Source organism: Aricia agestis, chromosome 6, assembly GCF_905147365.1.
Source record: "Aricia agestis chromosome 6, ilAriAges1.1, whole genome shotgun sequence".
Lineage (NCBI taxonomy): Eukaryota > Metazoa > Arthropoda > Insecta > Lepidoptera > Lycaenidae > Aricia > Aricia agestis.
This window is the reverse complement of record NC_056411.1, coordinates 15488559-15510555: the sequence shown is the minus strand read 5'-3', so window position 1 is coordinate 15510555 and position 21997 is coordinate 15488559. Positions and strand designations below refer to the sequence as shown.

At 37.2% G+C, this 21997-nt stretch overlaps 1 protein-coding gene across 5 annotated transcripts in view; it reads right to left on the bottom strand.

The window, feature by feature from the left end:
- Positions 1–21997, bottom strand: part of LOC121727906 (LIM/homeobox protein Lhx5) — a 69106-nt gene that overhangs the window by 20880 nt on the left and 26229 nt on the right. For 3 of the 5 annotated variants that reach the window (XM_042115952.1, XM_042115953.1, XM_042115956.1), the window contains exons 4-5: positions 4315–4472; positions 2814–3053 (exon numbers count right to left, since the gene is read on the bottom strand). In XM_042115952.1, coding sequence (XP_041971886.1) covers positions 2814–3053; positions 4315–4472 — 398 coding nt within the window. The remainder of the gene's footprint in view (positions 1–2813; positions 3054–4314; positions 4473–21997) is intronic. The other 2 variants (XM_042115954.1, XM_042115955.1) reach the window with 1 other exon arrangement.

Here is a 21997-nt window from a genome sequence, read left to right as displayed (position 1 = left end):
ATTAAAAACTGCATCGTACCGCTACGTGAAATATACAAAAATGAGTGAGATTAGAATCATAAATATAATAATTTCCTGCTGTTACCGTAATTACCAGATTTACCAGATATTATTGGGAGTAACCGGTCGACGGAGGCAGCGCGGCCGAGGCCCGGGCGGGCATATCTCTTCCGTTAATGTTCGTCGGCGGCTTTGAACTGCCCCGAATACTATAAGTTCGACGAGTTACGACTTACGGCCGCCTCGACCGCGAACCGCACTTTATGGGAAACTATCAAAAGCCGAGTTTACGACAGATTGTCTCCCGCGTACACTATTGTAACTCCATCTAAACTGACGATTACAATTTTAATGATGTAGAATAATCAACTCGAAAAGTAAACATCCCTATACTATAATATACTAAATATGGAGGGTTAGTGGTTACAAATAATTTTACTTCTTTGGCATTAAAAATATATTACTCATCAAACCTTAACCACCCTTAACTTAAATCTAAGTTTCATGACCTTAAATAGTGACATCTAAACAACATTAAAATCAATCAAAACAATACCTCAGTATAATATCGGAGCTGTCGAATTTTACGACATAATAATTACAATAGTCACACCCGCGAGCGACGTGTGACAGTTGTGCGACGAGTTGTCAAAATAATTTATGAGATGCCGCGCCGTCACGGAGGAGACACGATATATGAACTTATTAAAATATCTTCTTTTTGCTTCAACCGAGTTGCGTGTAACGTGCCCGCTTGATGGATGTTCTGCTTTGTGATAATATGAGATATTTGTCAATTTTGGTTCTGGAGACAGTTGATTACTTCTTACGTAAGGTAGGAGAAAAGGAGATTAGATATTCTACGTTGTAGTAGTTAGCTTAGAAAACCAAATAAGATTCAGCAAAATCTTAAGCCTTTAAATATTTATTTTATAAATGTACAGGAAACATACTTTTAGTAAAATATGACAGTAGAGTGTAGCCGATTTCTTAGATAATTCAGAATCTAAAGCAGATTCAATATTTAACGTGGTGGTAGTTACTTTTTGAAACCAATTTTTGAAATCGTTTTAACAAAATCTTAAAATTCATATTTTTCGACATACAAAAAACATACTTTCGTAAAATATGTCACACGTTAACAAAAACACAATAAAACCCTGGTAGAAGTTTCACCAAAAATATAATACAAGTTACAGACAAGGGATCTTGGCCATTTCGTCCGCAATCTATTTTATGGTCCAGCGGGGCGGCGCGTCCTCCGCGGGGCGGCCATTCCACGGGAATCGGGATATTGCGAGATCGAAGGGCAAAGGACCAATAAACCTCTGATGAGTTCTGTAGAAACTCTCATGAGTCTTCCTCAAATTGCGTGAGAAAAATAGAAATAAAAACAAACGCCTCATAGCATTACAAAAAAAAAACAGCAAATATTCGACTTAAAAATTCAACATCATTATTAATTCATTGAATAATTTGTCATTGGAATAATATAATCGCTAATTTACAACCTCCAAACATCCCTAAACAAGTTTAGAGAAAAAAATCGGCTTCATCAAAGCAGTTCACACCGGTGTTAACTAGTTAAATCCGGATAGAGAAAAAGTTTGACTGTGGCAACACATGTGCATTGGACACGCGCGATCTGCCGCAACTGACGGATGGCGACAAAAAATATGTTTACCACTTAACATACCAACACCACATTGATGACATGTGAAAAAGGAAGTGTTTAGAAAACTTTAAATTACTGTTTACTAACGGCCGTTCCCAATATTCAATCTATCTCTGGTTTGACATACAACCGATCGCAGCTAACATTGAATTGACATAAAATATATGTCTCTAATGTCAAATTGAGCTATTCCTATCTCTAGTAGGGCAAAACCAGAGATAGATCAAATATTGGGAACGGCCGTTAGTTATTTGACTCCTGACAGGATCTAAGATATGTCGACAACGTAAGGTCTATAATTTAAACTGCAAGATTATTAATAACATCGCTGATCGGACTGATTCAAAACTCCCAAAACTCAAAAGATTAGATAGAGCATAAGAATTCAAATATCGAACGTTTATTTTTTGCTTTAGGTCGAAAACGTAAACTAGATAGTACAAAAGTACTATCTAGTTTACGTATTTAGATGATCTTTAGGCAACATAGTTAATACATTATGTATTAGATCCTCTATCTCTCGATTTGGGATTGCTGATAGCTCAGCAAAAACTGAAATAAAGAGGAAGGTGTAAAAAGCATGACGGATACACATCTGTCGCCACGTGTGGAGAATCGCGGATCGGTGCTTGATTCGGTTTTGGGCAACTGAAGCCACCGTAGCGAAGGTGGCTTAACATCGAAGATCCTTCCCTTTCCTTCCCTTTGTATACGCCCGAAAGTACCGTATGCTACTTTTAACACTTCCCACAATCTGTTTGAAATTTTATGGATATTAGCACTAATCTCTTCCTATATTTTAAAATACTTTCAATCAAAAATGTGCTACTTCCCAATTTAGTTACCTATTATTCTACATTTTGCTTTTTCAAATTTTCGCACCTTAGCAAAGAGTCCGGTTAGGTTAGGTTAGTTACCTTTTTTCTTTTATACCTTAACCAAATTTATTTATAGAGCATTGTAAATTTCAATGATTCATCTGACCTCTATTGTTTTAATCCGCAATAAAATCATTAACCTTTAAATTATGCGGAGATATTTTAAAAGGGCGTGGGGTAAGTGATCTTCGATTTCTTGTTCTTGTTCGATTTCTGAGTAGGAAAATTATTATTTTTCACCCCCTATAAACGACACTTACCTGTATAACCCTCATCGGAAGTCCTGTTTCTTTCGCCAGCTGCTCTCGTATATGTCTCGTCGGCTTGGGGGTCTGAGAGAAGGCGGACTTCAGTATCTCGAGCTGTTTCGCCTTTATCGTCGTCCTTGGACCCCTCCGTTTTGACCCCCCGTTGCCGTCATCGGGGGACTTGTTCTCCGCTTGGGAATCCCTGGTCTCCGGGTCCCCGTCCAGCGAGCCCTGGGTGCAGAAGAGAAACAACTGAATGCGACTATGTGGAAGAGACCATGTGCATATAGACAGGGATGGCCATTTCTAGATCGTTCTATGAGGAGTTAGTAGTAATCGGGACATGGGGACTTGAATTTAATAAATATTGTTACTTATATATGCAGAATTATATCTATTTGTCTTAATATGTCGTCACGTTAAAACCGTTAAAACAATTTTGATGAAATTTATACTAAGGTGAAATTTTAATTTCTTGGAAAATACAGCATAGTATGGTGCCGGAAAAATGCTGTTTTGGTGTAATTTTGACGCTACGAAATCGAGTATCCTGGATAGTGGCCGTAATATACATATGTACTTAAAACTCATTTGGTAGTCAAGACTGTCTTTATGAAAGTTATATAGAAATGTAATTAAAACAGCCAAGAGCTGCTCATATTTGAGTAGGGCTAATGAGCAACTATTAACAATTAACATAGAGTTAACTGGTGGGCCTATATCTCTGTATTAATTGTTAATAGACCCAAACCTTTAATTACACATTAAACAAACAAGATAACTGCTGTGAATTCAAAATAAACTTTATATGATTTAAACTCTAATAAACTAATTATTATCATAAGATTATGATAATAACGTAGAATAATTATTGTTATAATTATTCGGTTATTATAAAATTATTGCTGTAACTGGATGCATTTGAATAATTAATGCTACTAATTTATACAAATGAAGTTTTTGTGCATTTTGGGCTGTACAGCTGGTACAACATTTAAACATTGAATAACGAAATTTTTCCATAATTTTAGAATATTAGATTAAGGTCAACCGCTACAGATGTCTCTTAATTGATGAAATAAATAAGATTCGCATATTATGCTTAAGATAGCGACTTGTTGAATATAAGACAAAAACAGAAAGGCATTTCAAAACTGATGCCGTTTGTGAAGATTGTACACGGTAACGATTGAACCTTGAATAAAATTTGGCTCAGCTAATGAGTTGGCGAAAGACAAGGAACTCTATGTCGAACAAAGTGCACGGTTCCCAAGGATTTTATCTCTGTCGCCGTCACGGACGAAGTCACGGAGGCTAGGAGAAACCTAGGCCCTGATTCACAATGCGCAATTTGACTCGGATTATAGGAATTGAGAAATGTCATCGCGCGACATCCAATAAACGCTTGGCGCGCTAGACCACCAATGTTCGCACGGTAAAGTTTCCGAATCCGTGTAGAACGGGAATCGTGAATCGCCGCCCCGAAATCGTATGATGAGTATGTAGTACCCACCTGGTCTTCGGAGTCGTCGTGGGGTTTCGCATCCCCGTTGTGCGCAAGGTCCGCGTGTAACGCGGGGTGCGGCGCGTGCGCGGGGCTGGTGGAGTTGTTTGCCGCGCGGGACTCCTCCTCCTCCTCATCATCAGACCCTGAGCCCAGGAGGGAGTCGGCTGGGGACAAAAGAAGAAATTCAAACTATGCTCTAGTTTAAGTTTACCTTTATTCACTTTGATTAGTGCGTGATTAGTGATTAGGAGAAAGTAAAGGACTTGCACAAATCAGTCTCTGTCCACAAGGCAAGTTAAGGTGTGAGTCGACAGGGAACAACATTAGACATTCAAAATATTATGATCTAGTTTAAGGCTAGTAAAACTAAAGAAGATAACGACTATCAATGAAAATGTAATCATTCTACTTCTTTGATAGTCGTTTGAGTGTTCGTGAAGTACTCGTAGATATTCTACATGATTGTGAATGAATAGATTTTATGTTCAACCAACGTACTATGCGGTTTGAACTTTAATTATTAGTGTTAAATATCAAAAGCCGGATCCGTCTTGAGTCTTGACCGTACAGGTGAAAGACTATTAATTATAGTGGAAAAGAAATTTAATCATAAACAAGAAATTCGTTCGTCCTATAGGTACAGATAGTGGCTTCGCTTCATCGTAGAGGAAAAGAAAGAAAGTAAAACGCTAAAAAGTTATTGTGATTTATTAATACCTAGGTAAACTGGAACTAAGAGTAAACTGAGAGTATTGTCAAGTCTAGATCTATATTTCGCAAACAATGGGTAGTGAGAATCCACAAAGTTTGTTGAACCTACTAAACTATGACGCGAATAGCAAACATACAAAATTTTGCACATTATTTTTATGCAAATAAAATTAATCCATACTTAATACTTATAACTTATATTATAATTTTTTGCTTTTATATGAGCAGCTGAATTTCGATGAATTTTGGCCCTTTTAAACCCGGTAGAGAAAATAGGATAGTTTTTATCATGGAACCTATGGAACAATGTACGGTTCTAGCCGGAACTCTACTCCCGAGTCCCGACACGACGACGACGAGCAACTAAGTTTCGAGTAACTTCAGCTAGACTATTATAAGATAAGACTTGGATAACTTCTTCGAAAGAAACATTTTTGATTTGCCTCTCACATTATTTTTTTAACTGAAACTCCGTTTATAATCGTAGACCGTATCGTACAAGATCATAAATGAAACTTAAGTCAAATCTCTGAATTCAGCCACAATCGGCGTGAAAAGGTAATCAAACGGACTATAAACTTTATCACTAACATGATCTAAGAATTTTATGCATCGAAGATTTTCAGGCAAAAAATACAGCGAAAACAAATCATTGTTTTTACGCCGTTTGAGAATAATTCCCAGAAGTTATTACGTGGATACTCGCAAATTCAGATTAGACTTTTAAGTGCGAAAAATATTAATGTTGTCAGCACTGAGGAAATTCGTAGAATCTATTTTAGCCATATTTTAGCAAGCACTACATAAGTCAAGCTTAATTTTCGAAATATTTAATCTAAAAGCTAACCATGCCGTTTGAAAATAACATTTAATTTCAGACATTGTTTGTGTATATTGTGATTTGTGAACAACAGAAAAAAATTGAGTGATATTGAAGACGTAAGTGGAAAAACACGAAAGTAACAGTAAAAAAATTGCCGTTTTTTTGCATAAATGGAGGCTTTAGGGCCGGAAAAATGAATTGAAATAAAAACACTGTGCATTTTATGTGTAGCCAGCTGCCAGATATATTTGCAAAAAAATATGCCATGTGATGAAGTAGATAGGGTCCAAGATTTGTTCAAATTATCTTTTATTGTGTCCGTCCACTATCACGTCTTCATTATTATGAAAGCAAATTACAAAACAAAAATATACAGCTCTTAAAAAAATATACACTTTTTACGTTAGCTTGACGTAACTGCTTGTTGGCCTTGCCATTTATCGTACAGAAATTGCGTTGAAAACGGACAAGCTGTAATAATATCAGACTAAAATAGCAAAATCGGGAGCAGGATAACGTCACACAACTCACAAGTTACATCTCCGTATCAGTCTTGCATTCTAATATTTTTCTGTAACCCAGATTTTCCCGTATCTTCTTTTAAGCTTATAACGACTACCTAAACATACAAAAATACATCCCCTTCAACGGAAGTACTAACAAGCTTAAAAATAATAATATCCCTCAATTGTTTTAGCACTTATTGGAACAAACACTCGGGGTAAGCGGCCGGCATGGAGTTCTCCCGAGTGTGTAAACACTACAACTGCACTAGAGCGGTTTGCGCGGGAATTGTTGCCCGATATAAAAAATCTCCCAGGAAAGTTGGAAATTGCTTTTATATTGGTGAGTGGTGGATGTGGGATGAAATAAGATTTGTAACTAATACCAGACTAGATGACGCCCATAATTCCGTTGCGCGCGGGAACTCTACATTTTTCCTGGGATATAAACTTGGGTTGCCTACTTTAAACTTACTTTCTAGTCTATAAATTACTTTATGCAGTGCCTCTTGATAATTTTGATCATATATCATAATATTAACTTCTATCTCGTTATCAATCTTTGTACACGACGTATATTAAACGCCACATCCACATCAAATATAAAACTAAAATTAGGCGGTTTTTATTAATTTGGTATACGTCAAACACACGACCCTAGAGCTTCCACCCCCCAACGTCCTTTGTCCCCGTCTCGCCGGTAATCGAATTTTACAACCGCCTTCTATTCGGTTTAAACGTCCCCTCTGATGTTTTAAATAGATTTCTGTGGCTTCTTTATATTTCATTGGATTGGACGTGTTTGGATGTAAACGATTTAGTAACGGAAGTTTGAATTTTTCATCTAAGTAGGTTCAATTTCGTTTTATTTTGATATCGAAATTCGAAAGATAAAATATTCAATATGTTCTATGAATGTTGATGTTAGGTTGACAATATAATATTGAGTGAAGAGATGGCTCCTTTACTTACTTTAGGAAAGTTTTTAATCGATGTGTCGAGGTTAAGAAATTACTTTCGATAAATAATACAGTCCTATAAATTATAATGATCATATGTCACGAGTCACGACTAATACAGCATTCTTGCAAACTGTCACTAGATGGACAATAAGTAGTAGGTATACTGTAGCCTGTAGGTGTAGATTAAAACCGTCCAAGTGCCACAGGTATGTTTCGGTAAGTAGTTAAAGAGTGCCTTTTATCTTGAGTTTGACGAGTACTTAACTCTTCACTGAGTATTCGAATATAATTTATAAAATATAATCAACCTCAATTTCAAATAGCTTTCACCGTTTCAACTCCAAATACTTATTTTCATTACCATCCACCAATACAGAAATGTTAATTAGGAATTCGACTGAACAAACAATCGATGCAGGCCGGCTCATGAATAAATAATTTTTAAAAATTCGCTATCTCGGAATCTACAAGCGATTAGCGAAGTGGAGGCCGTAAAATTACGGATTACTCCACATTACAGGCGTACTAAAGTGTTATAGCGTGTTTATGGTGCCGACCGTTAATTCCAGACCACCATCTTAAATATAAAATAAGAAACCGCGAGATAAGGATCTAAGAACATAAAAGATATGGGAACTCTTTGTGAAGCCGGTAGCCGCCGTATTTATATACGCCCATATACAGTGCAGTACGCACACGCGGGCTCAGCGGAACACACCGAAGGGTGCACGCACACGTCCGTCGCGCGCCCGCGATTGGTGGACGCGGCCGCGACGCCACGCCCTCTTTTATCGACGTGCGCCGGGAACGTGCGTGCAAATCCTTATAATATGTAAACGACCTATAGTTTTGAAGTTCATTTCGAGTGCTACATTCGATGCTCCGTCTGGTATCTCTATGACAAGTTCCTCGGTATGGTGTAAAATTAATCAATACGCAGGGACTCGCATCCTGGGCGGGGGCGAGGCGTGTCTGACCGGTCACGACTCACGACTCCGAAATATAATGATTCCAAGTAGCCTGTTATTAGCCTGATCCAAACAGCGATTAGCAGTAGCTATGGGTTACGGGAACTTTTGAACTATTGATGCGGAGGAATTCTTGACCAGAAACTTCAAGTTTAACTATCGCTCTAGATCTAAACTTGTCTAGACCGAGAGTACCCTACTAAGCAACTTCTAATGATTATAATAATATAATAGTTCGAGTTACTAATAAGAATTGTTTTTGGATTACTTATACCTCGAGTTAAGTTAGATTTTAGGCTAAATCATTAACTCAATATTTACTCAAAAGTTGGTGTCAAAACTGCTTTATAGCTTATTTTCCCGACAACCAAAACAAAACGGGCAACTAATACGAAGCTTGGTCACTTGCATAATGCTTTTCATAATACCTGCAATAATACTGCAACTGGTGGAACATCTTGGAGTAAAGACACACAATAAATATTACCATTATTTTATTAAATACTAGCTGTCCCGGTGAACTTCGTGTCACTTTAAAACCTTCCCTGGACTTCTACGTATATTTTAAGACTAAAATTAGCCCAATCCGTTCAGCCATTTACGAGTTTTAGCGCGACTATCACATTTGAAAATCCATTTTTATATATAAGAAAAAGATATTGGATCATACACTTATAATTATTATAATGTTATAATTCATTTTTTAAGTATTTTTCGGACTTCAAAGTATCTCTATCTAAAAAATAATCTAGATCAGTTTAACTCTCGGTAACAAACAGACACACAAACACACTTTCACAGTTCTAATCAATAGATACTTCATTATTATCATTAGAATATTAATTGTCTGCAGTGATTTAAGTATTAGATACACTTCTTACAACAGCCACTAAAACTTTGTCCTACATACCTCTCCACTAATAAACATATTACTCTCTTGTAATACGTTTGGTAGACTAAAGAATAATGAGAATTACCATCAAACTACACATAAAATAAATTCATGATGGTAATATTTTTTTATAAAATGAAATTAAAAAATATCATAACACTTTATAATGCACAATAAACATTTAATAATACTGAATGCTATGAAGAGTTCATCAAGAAAAGTAATATTGAAAATTAAGATAATGAAACAATTAAAATAAAGAATTCGAATGAAAAATCTATTACGAGAACATCAGAGTAACAGTCGAGTTGTAAATACTGGCAGTAACAAATGCCGGGCCATCTCGTTAGCACACATATCCTATAACATAAAAATGATAAATGTGTAAAGGGTCAATTTGGGAACCTAGTGATTATAACTCTCCAATGCCGTGGACCATAAACAATGAAATGATATAAATAACGGTAGGCGCATTCGAGAGAGCGATATGTTACCGTCCGCGCCGGCCATTACACCTCGGACACTTCGAGCACAATGGAGCACGAGTACGACCCAGCCGCTAGACAAATTAGTAGCCGATCTATCAGATGCCTGTGAAAAATCGCCGTTAAATTATTTTTTTATGCGCCGAGACGAATACCGTGACCCCTTAACGAGATCGATCCGTCAGCGCTACTAAAATCTATTTACTCTGCTTTTCTCGCAATTTACGACTCGGCCTTGGAGGCGAGCGTCCGGAGCCGCCATTGCAAGATGCCGTACGTGCTGAGTAAATAACGGAGGAGATATAGTGTAGTATAGATGTGGAAGCTCCGTGACCGCAAGTCGTGACGAGCCGAGATTGCAGGCGGCGCGGGCGCAGGCCTGCATGTGCAGGGGCTTTATTTATAGTAGTACTACATCCCAAATTATATTATTTGTTTCCCATCAGCAGAACAAACTGTACTTGCGGAAACATTAACGATTATCGTTTAAAATATCGTTGCGAATTCATTAAAATCGAATTTGTACGAAAATCAGAAGTAAATTACAACAAAAACGACGACAAGTATGAATGGGTATAAGGAATTTCAAAATAAAACGATGGAGACGAGTTATCGGGTAATAATATGCTCGACGCTAATGACGCGAATGTATGGAATCGTACAATGGCGCAATGAGATGAAACGAACGAAGCACGCGCAGATACGCGGCATAACAAATTTATAACGTTGATCCTATTCACTAGACAGGTGGTTCATAATTTCAGATGTAAAAGAACACCAATATGTGGTAAATAAAAACGGCAATAAAACATAAGAGGAAGAAAACAAGAAGAAAACGCAAGATAATTACACCGAAACACAACATTAAGTAGCATTCGCCGCACAGTAGGATCACAAAACACGAGGCCTGAATACGGTATAATTAAAAGGGTTGAGCCAAACACAATCAATCTCATCTCCATCTCCCCACTTAAAGTCAAAATAATAGATGGCCAACTCTAATGTCACTTTTTTCAGACGAACGAGCGGCGTACACGATGAAATTGACAGGTCATCAGCGATGGCGCAGCCGCACAATGACGGGGCTCTTTCTTTTTCCCGTTACACCCGCGACCGCCGACTCAAGTGAAAAGAGTCTCCACACGAATGTGGTCCTTAATCGGTAGTCGCGAGAGCCTCTTCATCCGTGAAATGGGCACGCGCATAAGACCTTTGTGCTCGAGAGCGAGCGCCTCCTGTTCAGATCTTTTTTCCAAAGATTATCTCCGCCGGTCGAGGCGTGAAGGCCGAGTGCCACACAACATGGCGTCGACAGGTTTCTTCCCGCTTTTTTTAATCGCTTTGTTTCTTTTCATTATTGTCTATAGATGTTTTGTTCCCGCCGTTCGATTGTCGAGTCACTTTTCTTTTTTTCATTATTAATTTTTTTGAGTTGTGTTTCTGTTTATTTATCGATGCGTTCACCAAAAGACGATACATAAATGGACTGGGAGGAAAGTTATTATGGTAGGTGATTCTACCAGATTAGGTAGAAAAAAAGCAAATACATTGGGCACTGTGCAAAGCAGAAGAACAAAAAATAAACTTGGAGAGTTTTAAAATTCCCAGAAACTTGATATGATTTATAGGCAGTAAAATCTTGACGAACCATAAATTTGGGAAGTCAAAATCGGTAGCCACCTTGTAGAGTTTCAAGTTCAAGCTTCATATTCATAAAAAATATGATCAGAAATCACTAATCACAACTTTGCAATGTAGATTTAAGTCTACGCTATTTTGGTTCTTCCTAGATTTCAGACGATTCTATGGAATTTTCTAACATAAACTGCCCGATTGAACCTAAAGGTGTCGCAATTCAGTTTAGAATCGGTAACCTACATGAAAGAGTTTTTTACATTCTATCAAAGCCAATTAAGCTGCAAGACGTGATTAAGCGAAAATGAATTCTGTGACAAAAGGATATGGTTGTGATTTGAATGGCGACGTACTTTGTGAGGAAGCGGAATGAAATGAGGCGTTGCGGGCTCGATTCCCGATCCAGGCTATTAAAGTGTTAAGGTTAGCTTGAATAATGCCACGGTCGATCTGTTAGCATATGTTTTGTGTATGAATGGACCGTTTTGACTGAACAAGCGTTGAATTGAGTGTCGGATGTCATAATGGTATATTCTGAGAATTTTATTGTTCAATGAAGGACGTTGACCCAATAAACCTATTTGAAAGTAGCTTTGTAGGCTTTAGATTGCGATTTCTGTGGAAATATAAGGTCGGAACAGACGGTCTTTGCTCAAAGTGAGATTATCTTTCTGCGAAATTGATTACCATTTCTTCTGACTGTTTCTGTTTTGGAATCAAAGATGGCTGTCTTTGTGTCTTAAATACTATCAACTAGTTGGTTTTAGGCATTTTGATAATCAAGCTCGAAAACCCCATTTGACAGAAGCAGCATATTATATCGCTCGGCTCAGAGGTGTTTACTTTGTTTTTGAGGCGGTTTACCTTTTCAACAGCATTGTTGATCAACTGTTTGATCCTTATATCTATATAAGGCATAAATTTATAATGCATACGACATGCATACGACAGTATATGAATAAGTCTATGATATTAGGTATGCATAGCAAAATCTCGTTTTTTTATTTCTTTTACGTAATTAGCAACGGTCTCTATTTCAACTACCAATAGGAAGAACATTTACTTAAATAATTTATTCTATTATAATGACTTCTCCAAAACACATAGGTACTGCTATAAATTAACAACGAGGAGAATTTCCATTTCCATAAGGAAAAATTCAATTCCATTTGCGAATTTCAATTATATTTTTTATAAAAACTCGTCTCTATCAGAAGGTGCCGGGTCCTGCGCCCCGGCAGCCCCGGGCGCCTAGGCACCTGTAGGGGGAGATAAGGAAATAATATTTTCTTTCCCCCAGTCCCCATTCTTAGATTTATTTTTCCATCATCATCAACTCGTTTAGTTCTTATGTTCAGTTTTGGATTCGGGTTAATCCTTGCTGTTGTCTATTTCTTGTTGTATTTTCAATAAAATTGAAAATACAGCTAGTTGCATTGTAAAAAAAAGATTTAATCATCTTTAACAACGTGCGGGTTCTATGTCTCAATGTCTGTTAGTCTGAAATTTGAAGAAATTAGAAACGTTAAGTTTTTTTTCTTTTATATCGTAGAATTATTTTGCAAGCAACAAACTTTACTAAAAAAGTTTGAGATTAGTGACCTTTCCATATTCCATATACAGGTATCGTATGATACAGAACCGCAACAGTGGCACTACAATTTCACGCCACTTACCTACGCACAATACGTCCGGAGATGAAATAAAATTATTAAAAACACTAGGGCGGGTTAGCGCTGAGGTTCCGTAGCTTTCCTGAGTGCCTGAGTCAAAATGTAATCGCCAGTTTCGATAACGAACTTAGATTTTAAAAATATATGGGATTTGACATGACGCATCGCTATGTCATAGTGCTTGAGATGCATTAGGAAAAATCCCATACATTTTTGACATCTAACTCCGCTATAGAAACTAGCGAATGCATTTTGACCAAGCGCTCTTTACTTCACGAGGTTTCTTGAGTGCCTTCGAACGCAATCAAAACCATTAGTAGACCCTCAATTTAACAACTAATAATTACAAACCCTCCAAAGATCGAACCGACCAAATTACGCTAAACGCACGATTTAACCCTCAAAACGTCGCAAACAATTACGTGCTAATAAATAATAATTTAAATAATAAGGGGCACAAAAAACCTTGTATGAAACCAGTGTAACGTGAGCTCCGTGTCGGTCGCGCGTTGCGGGAAACGCGAAGGCTTTACGGGCCCCGGTAGGTCGTGGAGGTTCTACGTGGCTGGTGTCCGACATAAACGCAGGGCACGTCCCGATGGCGACCGGTACGACGGCGCGGCACTAGCTATTATGACGATTATTGTCGATAACTTATATCGACACCGGCTATTTGGTTAGCCCGTCGATTATCGATAATTTACCTTGAGGGTACGCTTCTGACGTTGTAAATCGTCCACCGATTAGTTTTTTTACCGGCGTTCTGTTTGCGTCTACGCAATCCGTACAATGTATAATGCACGACAATCGGCATTATTACCGGAGACATATTATTATTTAACGTTAATCAAAAATCCCTTCGCTGGATACATTAAAGTATACTTACGTACTTATCTACTTATTTACACGATTATATACCAAGGCTAAGTTGGATTAAGTTGGAGACTGCCATTTTGTTTAATGTCTCAAAATTATGTTTTGTGAAATACAACAGTCTATAGGTACCAGGAGTTCCCAAATTGTGCACCGCGGCGCCCTGGGCCTGTAGACAAGTGGCAAAACGCTTACACTAACGCTAACGCTAGCGCTTCAAAATGTATGCGATTAGACATAAGTCATCGCTTCGCTAGCGAATACTAATGTCAAATCCATACATTTTGTAGCGCTAGCGTTAACGTTAGCGTAAGCGTTTTGCCACTTGTCTCTACGGGGGCTGGTGCGCCGTGGAAAGGCTAGAGGGGCGCCGTGAGTCAATCCTCCATCATTATCCAAAACCACACATATATAAAAAAACAAATTAGTTAATTAGGTGAAGCAGGTAGATGATTTAATACTTGTTTATTATTATTTACCTGCATAATGTTACTATAATCTTAAAGGTGTTTATTTATGTATATTTTTCTAATAGCTAGGTAGAATAGGGCGCCGCGCGCCGTGACAAAATATTGTGACGTGCAACTGCGCCGCAGCCTGAAAAAGATTGCGAACCCTTGGTCTATACTCTACAACAATTTTAATAATCGTGTGCGACAGAATTATTAGAAAATACCTTTCTGTTTTTACAGCGTAACATTTCATATCCTTTCATATTTCCACGTAACGTTTTTAATACGAATCGTAAAGTGGATAGTAGCCAGCGGTCTCGTGAGTCCGCACTAAACGTTTACGGGTTAACTTTAACCAGGTTTAATAGAGTGTTCTGAAGCATTACAATTTTATATGGCTCGGATTATTGCCAGTTAAGCCGTCCGCGTCCGCGTTAGAGGTGCATCATTAAAACCAGTCTTCGAAAAATATGATTCGACACACTCGGATGTTCTGCGTTAAACGAGGATAAAAGTTTTACAAAATGTTATTACGTATTAATAATAGAAACGAAAAACGGTAACTTAAATCAAAACGGTGAATTGAGGCACAAAACTAGACACTAAACGAGACACAATATTCAGAAACGATTTTTTTATTCTATGGCTCGCTATTTTGATTACACTACTATACGTTTTACATGTTAAACAAAACAATACACGTTACAAGCTATAAAACTAGAGCTTTCGTAGCTTAAAAGCTCCGCGGTAAAAGGTAGTGTTTGGTAGTTTTAAGAGCCCATATGACCCTAACTTGACTACATACTTTAACCTAGATCTCAAAATCTGTAAGGTCTAGAAAACTGATTTTTTGACACAAGTAATTTCAGTTCATAAAGATTAAATGCTCAAGACGAAAACACGATTACTCAAAAAATGTTCGATAGTTTCTTTTTTACAAAAAACCTTGTTTTATACACATTTTTGCTTAGATCTTCGAAGTTTGCTGTCTTTTCTTTAATATTTTTTAATATCTAAAAAGGTATTGATAAAATCTAAATTTGCTCAAAACACTTTTTTCATAATCATTATAGTTCGTCTTTTATTCAAGTAAAACTAACTCGGCGATGATTCCGCGCCGTCCTTTTTCACCTGGCATATGAAAGACGGGCGTGAGTGTGAAGAGAGAAGGACGATGTTTGATTTTTAGAGTCAGGTGAGCTCTTAAGCTACAATGCTAAACTAAGCTCTCATTGTGACATGTAAGAGGAGTATCAAAAAATCTATTTTAAAATTGAAAAAGATAGAGCGATGAAACTCTAATTTCTCAATGGCTATAGGTACTTTATGGGTCTATATTTTTGATATTATCGACAAGACAAGTAAGTGCTTTATTTAAAAAAAAACTTGCATATATACTCTATTGTTTTTTGTTATAATATTTTAATAATTTATTTCCACTCGAAAACGGTAGAAAACTCTAGAAATTTCGAAAATGATCTCCGTCTGGGGGTTAAAAATAAAGGGAGATGTACGGTATAGCCGGGTCGCCTCCCCCGGGGGTGGCAACTACAGCTGAAATGGGATTCTATCAGTCTCCTCCATTCCACGCTCTTCGTGTACGTGATAATACATAGCTACAGCCATCGCCCTATGCCCCTCGACATAAGACCGAAACTGCCCCGCCGCCGAATCTCCGCGGTCCAATGGTTTTGTTTACGTCTCTAATATCGTGTTTTTATTTTTTCTGGTGACATTCGTGTTAGTCGAAGATCGTGAATACTTTTACTGGAGTCATTTGCTCGGAACTTCGGAGTTTTTTTTAAGGTACGAGGCAATCACGTTCTCAGGACAGACATGAAGTTTTTTAATCGAAACTTACTCGCATACAAGCGTTTAATATTTTTAAGGCTTTCGGACTTTACAATAGCATGACAGACGGCAGGTACCGCGTGATTAACCCGTCGATCGTGGAAAAACGAGACACAATAGAATTTCTATTGTGTCTCGGTCACCGCCCACCAGTGACCGTATGGGGCTTGATGAATTAAAGCAATAGGAAAAGCATTCAAATATTAAATAAAGAAACATGACAACTAAAACCAAATTGCATATCGAGATAGAGATATATAAAATATTTTTTGTGACTATACATTAGAAATAGTGTTTGGTAATACATAAGTATTATAATTATCATCAGAGGGCCTAGACAAGCGGCAAGCCAACGCCACAAAATGTATGGAATTTGACATTAGTATTCGCTAGCGAAGCGATGACTTATGTCAAATCGCATACATTTTGTTATCGTTTACGATAATCGCTTGTCACTTGTCTGCTAGGTCAGGAATATTATAAAAATGATAATACCATATAAAGTAACATAAAAAAAAACTCCACAGCCGAACATATAACCTCCTCCTTTTTGGAAGTCGGTTAAAAATTAAAGAATTAACTTCCACATTGCACGTAATACGACATAACCCTTAAACGTTCTTGTTCAAATACTCGTACGTCTGACGACTACATTAATCGTTATGCTAAATTATTCCTAATACACGTCTGCGTGTAACATATGCAAATTATAGAAAGACATACATATTTTATGTTATACCATTTAAAAGATTGTTTCACGCGTATTTTATATTTTAATTATGAGTAGATAATGTTAATGATATAAATTACCTGTCGCGCTTGTTCTGGTACATGGCGACTTTTAATTGGGCTTAAACCACATTATTATACGGATTCTAATTTGTCTATTTATTTCGTAATTCTAATTTCAAAGAAACTAGATGACGCCCGCAACTCCGTTCCGCCAAAGTTCGTTTATCGCGCAGGAGCCGTACATTTTTTTTGGGAGTAAAAGTATCCTATATCCTTTCCGGGGACTAAAAGTATCTCCATACTTAATTTTATCAAAATTGGTTCAGCTGTTTAAGCGTGAAGGGGTAACAGACAGAGAGACAGATAGACACTTTTTCGCATTTATAATACCAGTGACTAGTATGGATATGGACTAGTAAGGATTAGTCTAACTTTAAATAGAATATATTATTATTTTTTAATTCTAATTTTGAAGAAAGTTTTTCAAAAGAAGAAAATTGTAGAGACGGTCTCGGCAAACTCGCAAGAGTTTTTTTTACAAAAACTTGATGAGTTTGTTCTGTCGCCAAAGTTCATGTTGTAATTAAGTCTACGAAATTACCTTTTACATTTTTTGTATGACTAAGTCTGGTAACACCGATGCCACTAATAATACTACCTATAAAGACAATGGAGTAAATTACCCCAATGTTTGCGTTACCCTCACCCCATTGTTTTCGTAGAGAGGAGTTGACAGCCCACTTGATGGGGTTAACCCTTACGTGACGGCTCTGTCCGTTTAATGTGAATAAGGTACACGCCGATAATTCTCATCAAATATTACCGACATCGATGATGGTACCGCGTGTAGTGCTAGTTTTACGAATAATAAGGGCCGCGCCACAACAGAATGGCAGCGGCGCGGCGAACACTTTCAGTGTCATATGATTTTAAACTTTACTATGACACTGGCATTTTGGCATTTACATTCCGGTTTGGCGCCAAAAACCTCTATTTAAAGTTTAAATAGAAGTTTTTGTTTGGCGCAGCCCTAATTATTACTTTAGACTTTAGAGCGTCCGTGGCCTGGGTAGACCTTTGGTTCGCACTCTTAGAGGGTGCAGGTTCGATCCCGGGTGGAGGCAATGAGACATTTTCTGATCTCAAGTACATACTACGGACGCTGGTACGGTGAAGGAAAGGTGGTAGTGAGGAAACCCGCACATAGTTGATCCCAGACGTATTGACTAGTTCTTTCCTCTGGACTAGGCCGACTATGTTGCGAGAATGCCGTATGTGCTTGGGCAACCATATGGACATTTAAAAATCTTGTGCCAGGCACTACAGTATTTGAGAAGTGGTTACTTCGCTCTGTACCTGAATACTGTATAAATCATCCACAACGGATGAAAAGGACTAGTTTTTTTTAATTATTACTTAAAAAATCCTTGTATCTTGATATATTTTTAAATACCTTAAGTAATATTATATTACAGTAGTTAGGAATGTAACCCTCGTTTTGACACAGTCGGAGTAAGTATAGGTTATTTTTCGAATTCACTTTTGAAAAAAAAGTGTTGTGTATTGACAGATTTTGACATAACATAACACTATTCCTGTTGCAGTCGGATAAAACCTTTAAAGACTTGGCATTTGAGGTTGATGGTTTTATATAATTATATTTGGACCTAGAAAAGCCACGTGTACATCAAGTATTTTATCTACGGAAAACATTTATTTACTCACAGGAGGGTATCTAGTTTACACAGTATCTATAACATTGCGAAATAGATAACCAATATTTGTTGGGATTAATGCCCCATTAATATCATAACTGCTCGCGGCCCCTGGGGTCGGCCCCGCTATCCAAACAGCCTCGAGCTGGAGGGGCCGCCGATAGCGCTCCGGATATGTTTTCGTTTGAAATGGCTCCGCTTCAACACTTCCACTTCACCTTAGCCTGGTATTTTTGGTAAGGAAAAAATGAAAAAGTGAAGTTTAAATTATTAATTCTTTAACGGTACCTCCTATTTCGTATTATTGGAAGGAATTAATAAAGAAAACAATAATATATTTTTAATTTCTATCAGTTGCTTTTTTGTTAGAATATGTAGTCCGTATTAGATAAGATGATCATTGATCAACTCGTATCTAAATTCCAACTTTTTAAGGAATAATAATAATTTTCTTACGTGAACCTGTCTGAATTCCAACTAGCAACAAAAATTATAGCAATTTTCTTACAACCACCGTGATTTTCAAGGTTTTGATCCAATAACTCATTTCGTAGGGGATATATCTCATCTCATTCTTATCATAATTAATCCACACGTACGCCCCGTTGCAACAGTATTACGTGGTATCAGTAACCGCTAGTCAGCGAGGGGCGGTAATCTCAGACTTAGCCTGGTCAGTGGAAGTGATTGTGTCATTATCTGCCCCACGCACGCTTTAGGGTTAGAGAGGTTTATTTATTTTTTTACATATTTTTAAAAGTCTTCTCAATTCCAAAATTGAGAAGAATTTGATAAGACTTGAATCCATAAAATTTTTATAATATTACGCATAACTTTTAGTGGAGAAAGTTAAAAATTACAGACGTAACATGAAAATTGTCAAATCACTAAAGTTTCTGTTTTAGAAGTTAAAGTTACAATATTAGAGAAGTTTTAATTTCACTTTCTAGTTGAATTCGAAACTCCATAATATCATTCTCATCAGGGAAAATAAGCTACTATCAGTTAAATTAATTTAATAGGCAGATAATGGCGGACTATAATTTGATCGGGTTACGTCGAACACAACCGATAGATTAATATACAACTAGATTAGGACTTGACCACAGAAATGGGACTAGATCCATTTCTATGGACTTGATATAAACTGACTATGTACCGTAGGACCCCAATGTGCCTATGAACCAGTTTCTTTGATGGTAGATACTTATAATTTGATTTACGAATGCATTTTATCATTCTCGCCGCTCGCGTGGATTTGGTTATAAGTTATTACTTCTTTGCCTTATTTTTTTTTTTAATACCACTCCAGTCGCCACATCTATCACGTCACATGCCTCTAGTCGCGGGCCGCGGTATTATTTCAGGAACACATCACAAACACAATTACACAGCGCAAACACGCCGCGGGCCGCGGGCGCGCACATGTTGCACACACGAATATTTGCACACTCACATTTTAATTTACAATTCATTTGATAGGGTAAGCTAGAGATTGTTTTTTAGGGTTCCGTACCCAAGGGTAAAAACAGGACCCTATTACTGGGACTTCGATGTCTGTCCGTCTGTCCGTCTGTCACCAGGCTGTAACTCAAGAACCACTATAGCTAGAATTCTGAAATTTTCACAGATTATGTATATTTGTTGCCGCTATAACAACAAATACTGAAAACAAAATAAATTAAATATTTAAGGGGCTCCCATACAACACACGTGATTTTTCAAACATTTTTTGCTCGGTATCAATTATTGAACACTTGAAATTTTCACAAAAGCCTTATTTATATTATGTATACTTTAATAATTAATAATAATATTTAAATAAAATAAAAATATATATCCCATACAAAAACACAATTTTATTGTTGGCCTATTTTTGCTCATATAAAAGTACGGAACCCTTCGTGCGCGAGTCCGACTCGCACTTGGCCGATTGTTTACCTCTTGATGTTGTCAGTATATTTTTTTAAGAAATTGATTATTATAAATTAATAGGCAGTAAATGATGCCCATAGTTTGGTTCGCGCAGAAATTCCTTTGTCGCGTGGGAAACGTACATTTTGGCGGAATAAGAATATTGATTCTTATTTTTTAGTCAATACTCTTTCTTATTCAAAGTAGGTATTAGCCATTAGGTAATGTTTCGATGAGGTGTTACTAGTAGAAACTGCAACAGATTATAATTTCAATACAGACTGAAAATATAATGCGTAGGTATTAATATACAGTGTGTAACAAAAATAAGTGATAATACTTTAGGGTGGGTACGTGTTCCTTGTAGAGAGTTCGCTGTAAAAGTAGCAGCTCTGAAAGACGAAAAAAAATTTCACTTTTGTATGGGCAAGGGCCCGAGCGTCACGAGTTTCCCCATACAAAAGTGAAAAAAAATTTTGGTCTTTCAGCGCTGCTACTTTCACAGTGAACTCTCTACAAGGAACACGTACACACCCTAAAGTATTATCACTTATTTTTGTTACACCCTGTATAACCTATTGGGTACCAAATAACAATCCATACTAAACTAAACTAAAATAATAAATGCGAAAGTGTGTCTGTCTGTCTGTTACCTCTTCACGCCGAAACCGATTTTGCTGAAATTTGGTATGGAGATACTTTAAATCCCGGGCAAGGACATGGGAAACTTTTTGTCGTAGAAAAATGTACAGTTTCCGAGCGATAAACGAATTTTGGCGCAACCGAGTCGCGGGCATCGACTATGGTAAGGACAGTATAAAATATTTTACCATTACAAACTTATGAACCCGTCATAACTCATTTTATCGACTCTACAATATATTTTAATAATCTATACTATATATCCAAACTAATATTATAACTGCGAAAGTGTGTTTGTCTGTCTGTCTGTTACCTCTTAACGCTAAAACCGCTGAACCGATTTAGCTGAAATTTGGCATGGAGATACTTTGAGTCCCGGGAAAGGACATAGGATACTTTTTATCCCGGAAAAATGTACGGTTACCGCGCGATAAACTAATTTTGGCGCAACGGAGTTGCGGGCGTCATCTAGTCTAGTCTATATATATATATATAGACTAGACAGTCACCTTGGAGTTTTATATATAAAACTCAAAGGTGACTGACTGACATGGTGATCTATCAACATTCAACGCACAGCCAAAACCACTGGACGGATCGTGCTGAAATTTGGCATGCAGGTAGATGATATGACGTAGGCATCCACTAAGAAAGGATTTTGAACAATTCTACCTCCAAAGGGTTAAAATAGGAGATGAAAGTTTGTATATAATAATACTTCTTAACGCGAGCGAAGCCGTGGGCAAAAGCTCGTTTGATTATTAAAATATATTGTAGAGTCGATAAAATAATGTAATAAAGGCCTTCCATTATTTCAAGGCCTCTCTAATCTAAAGCTGATTTTAATTCAAAAGTGAC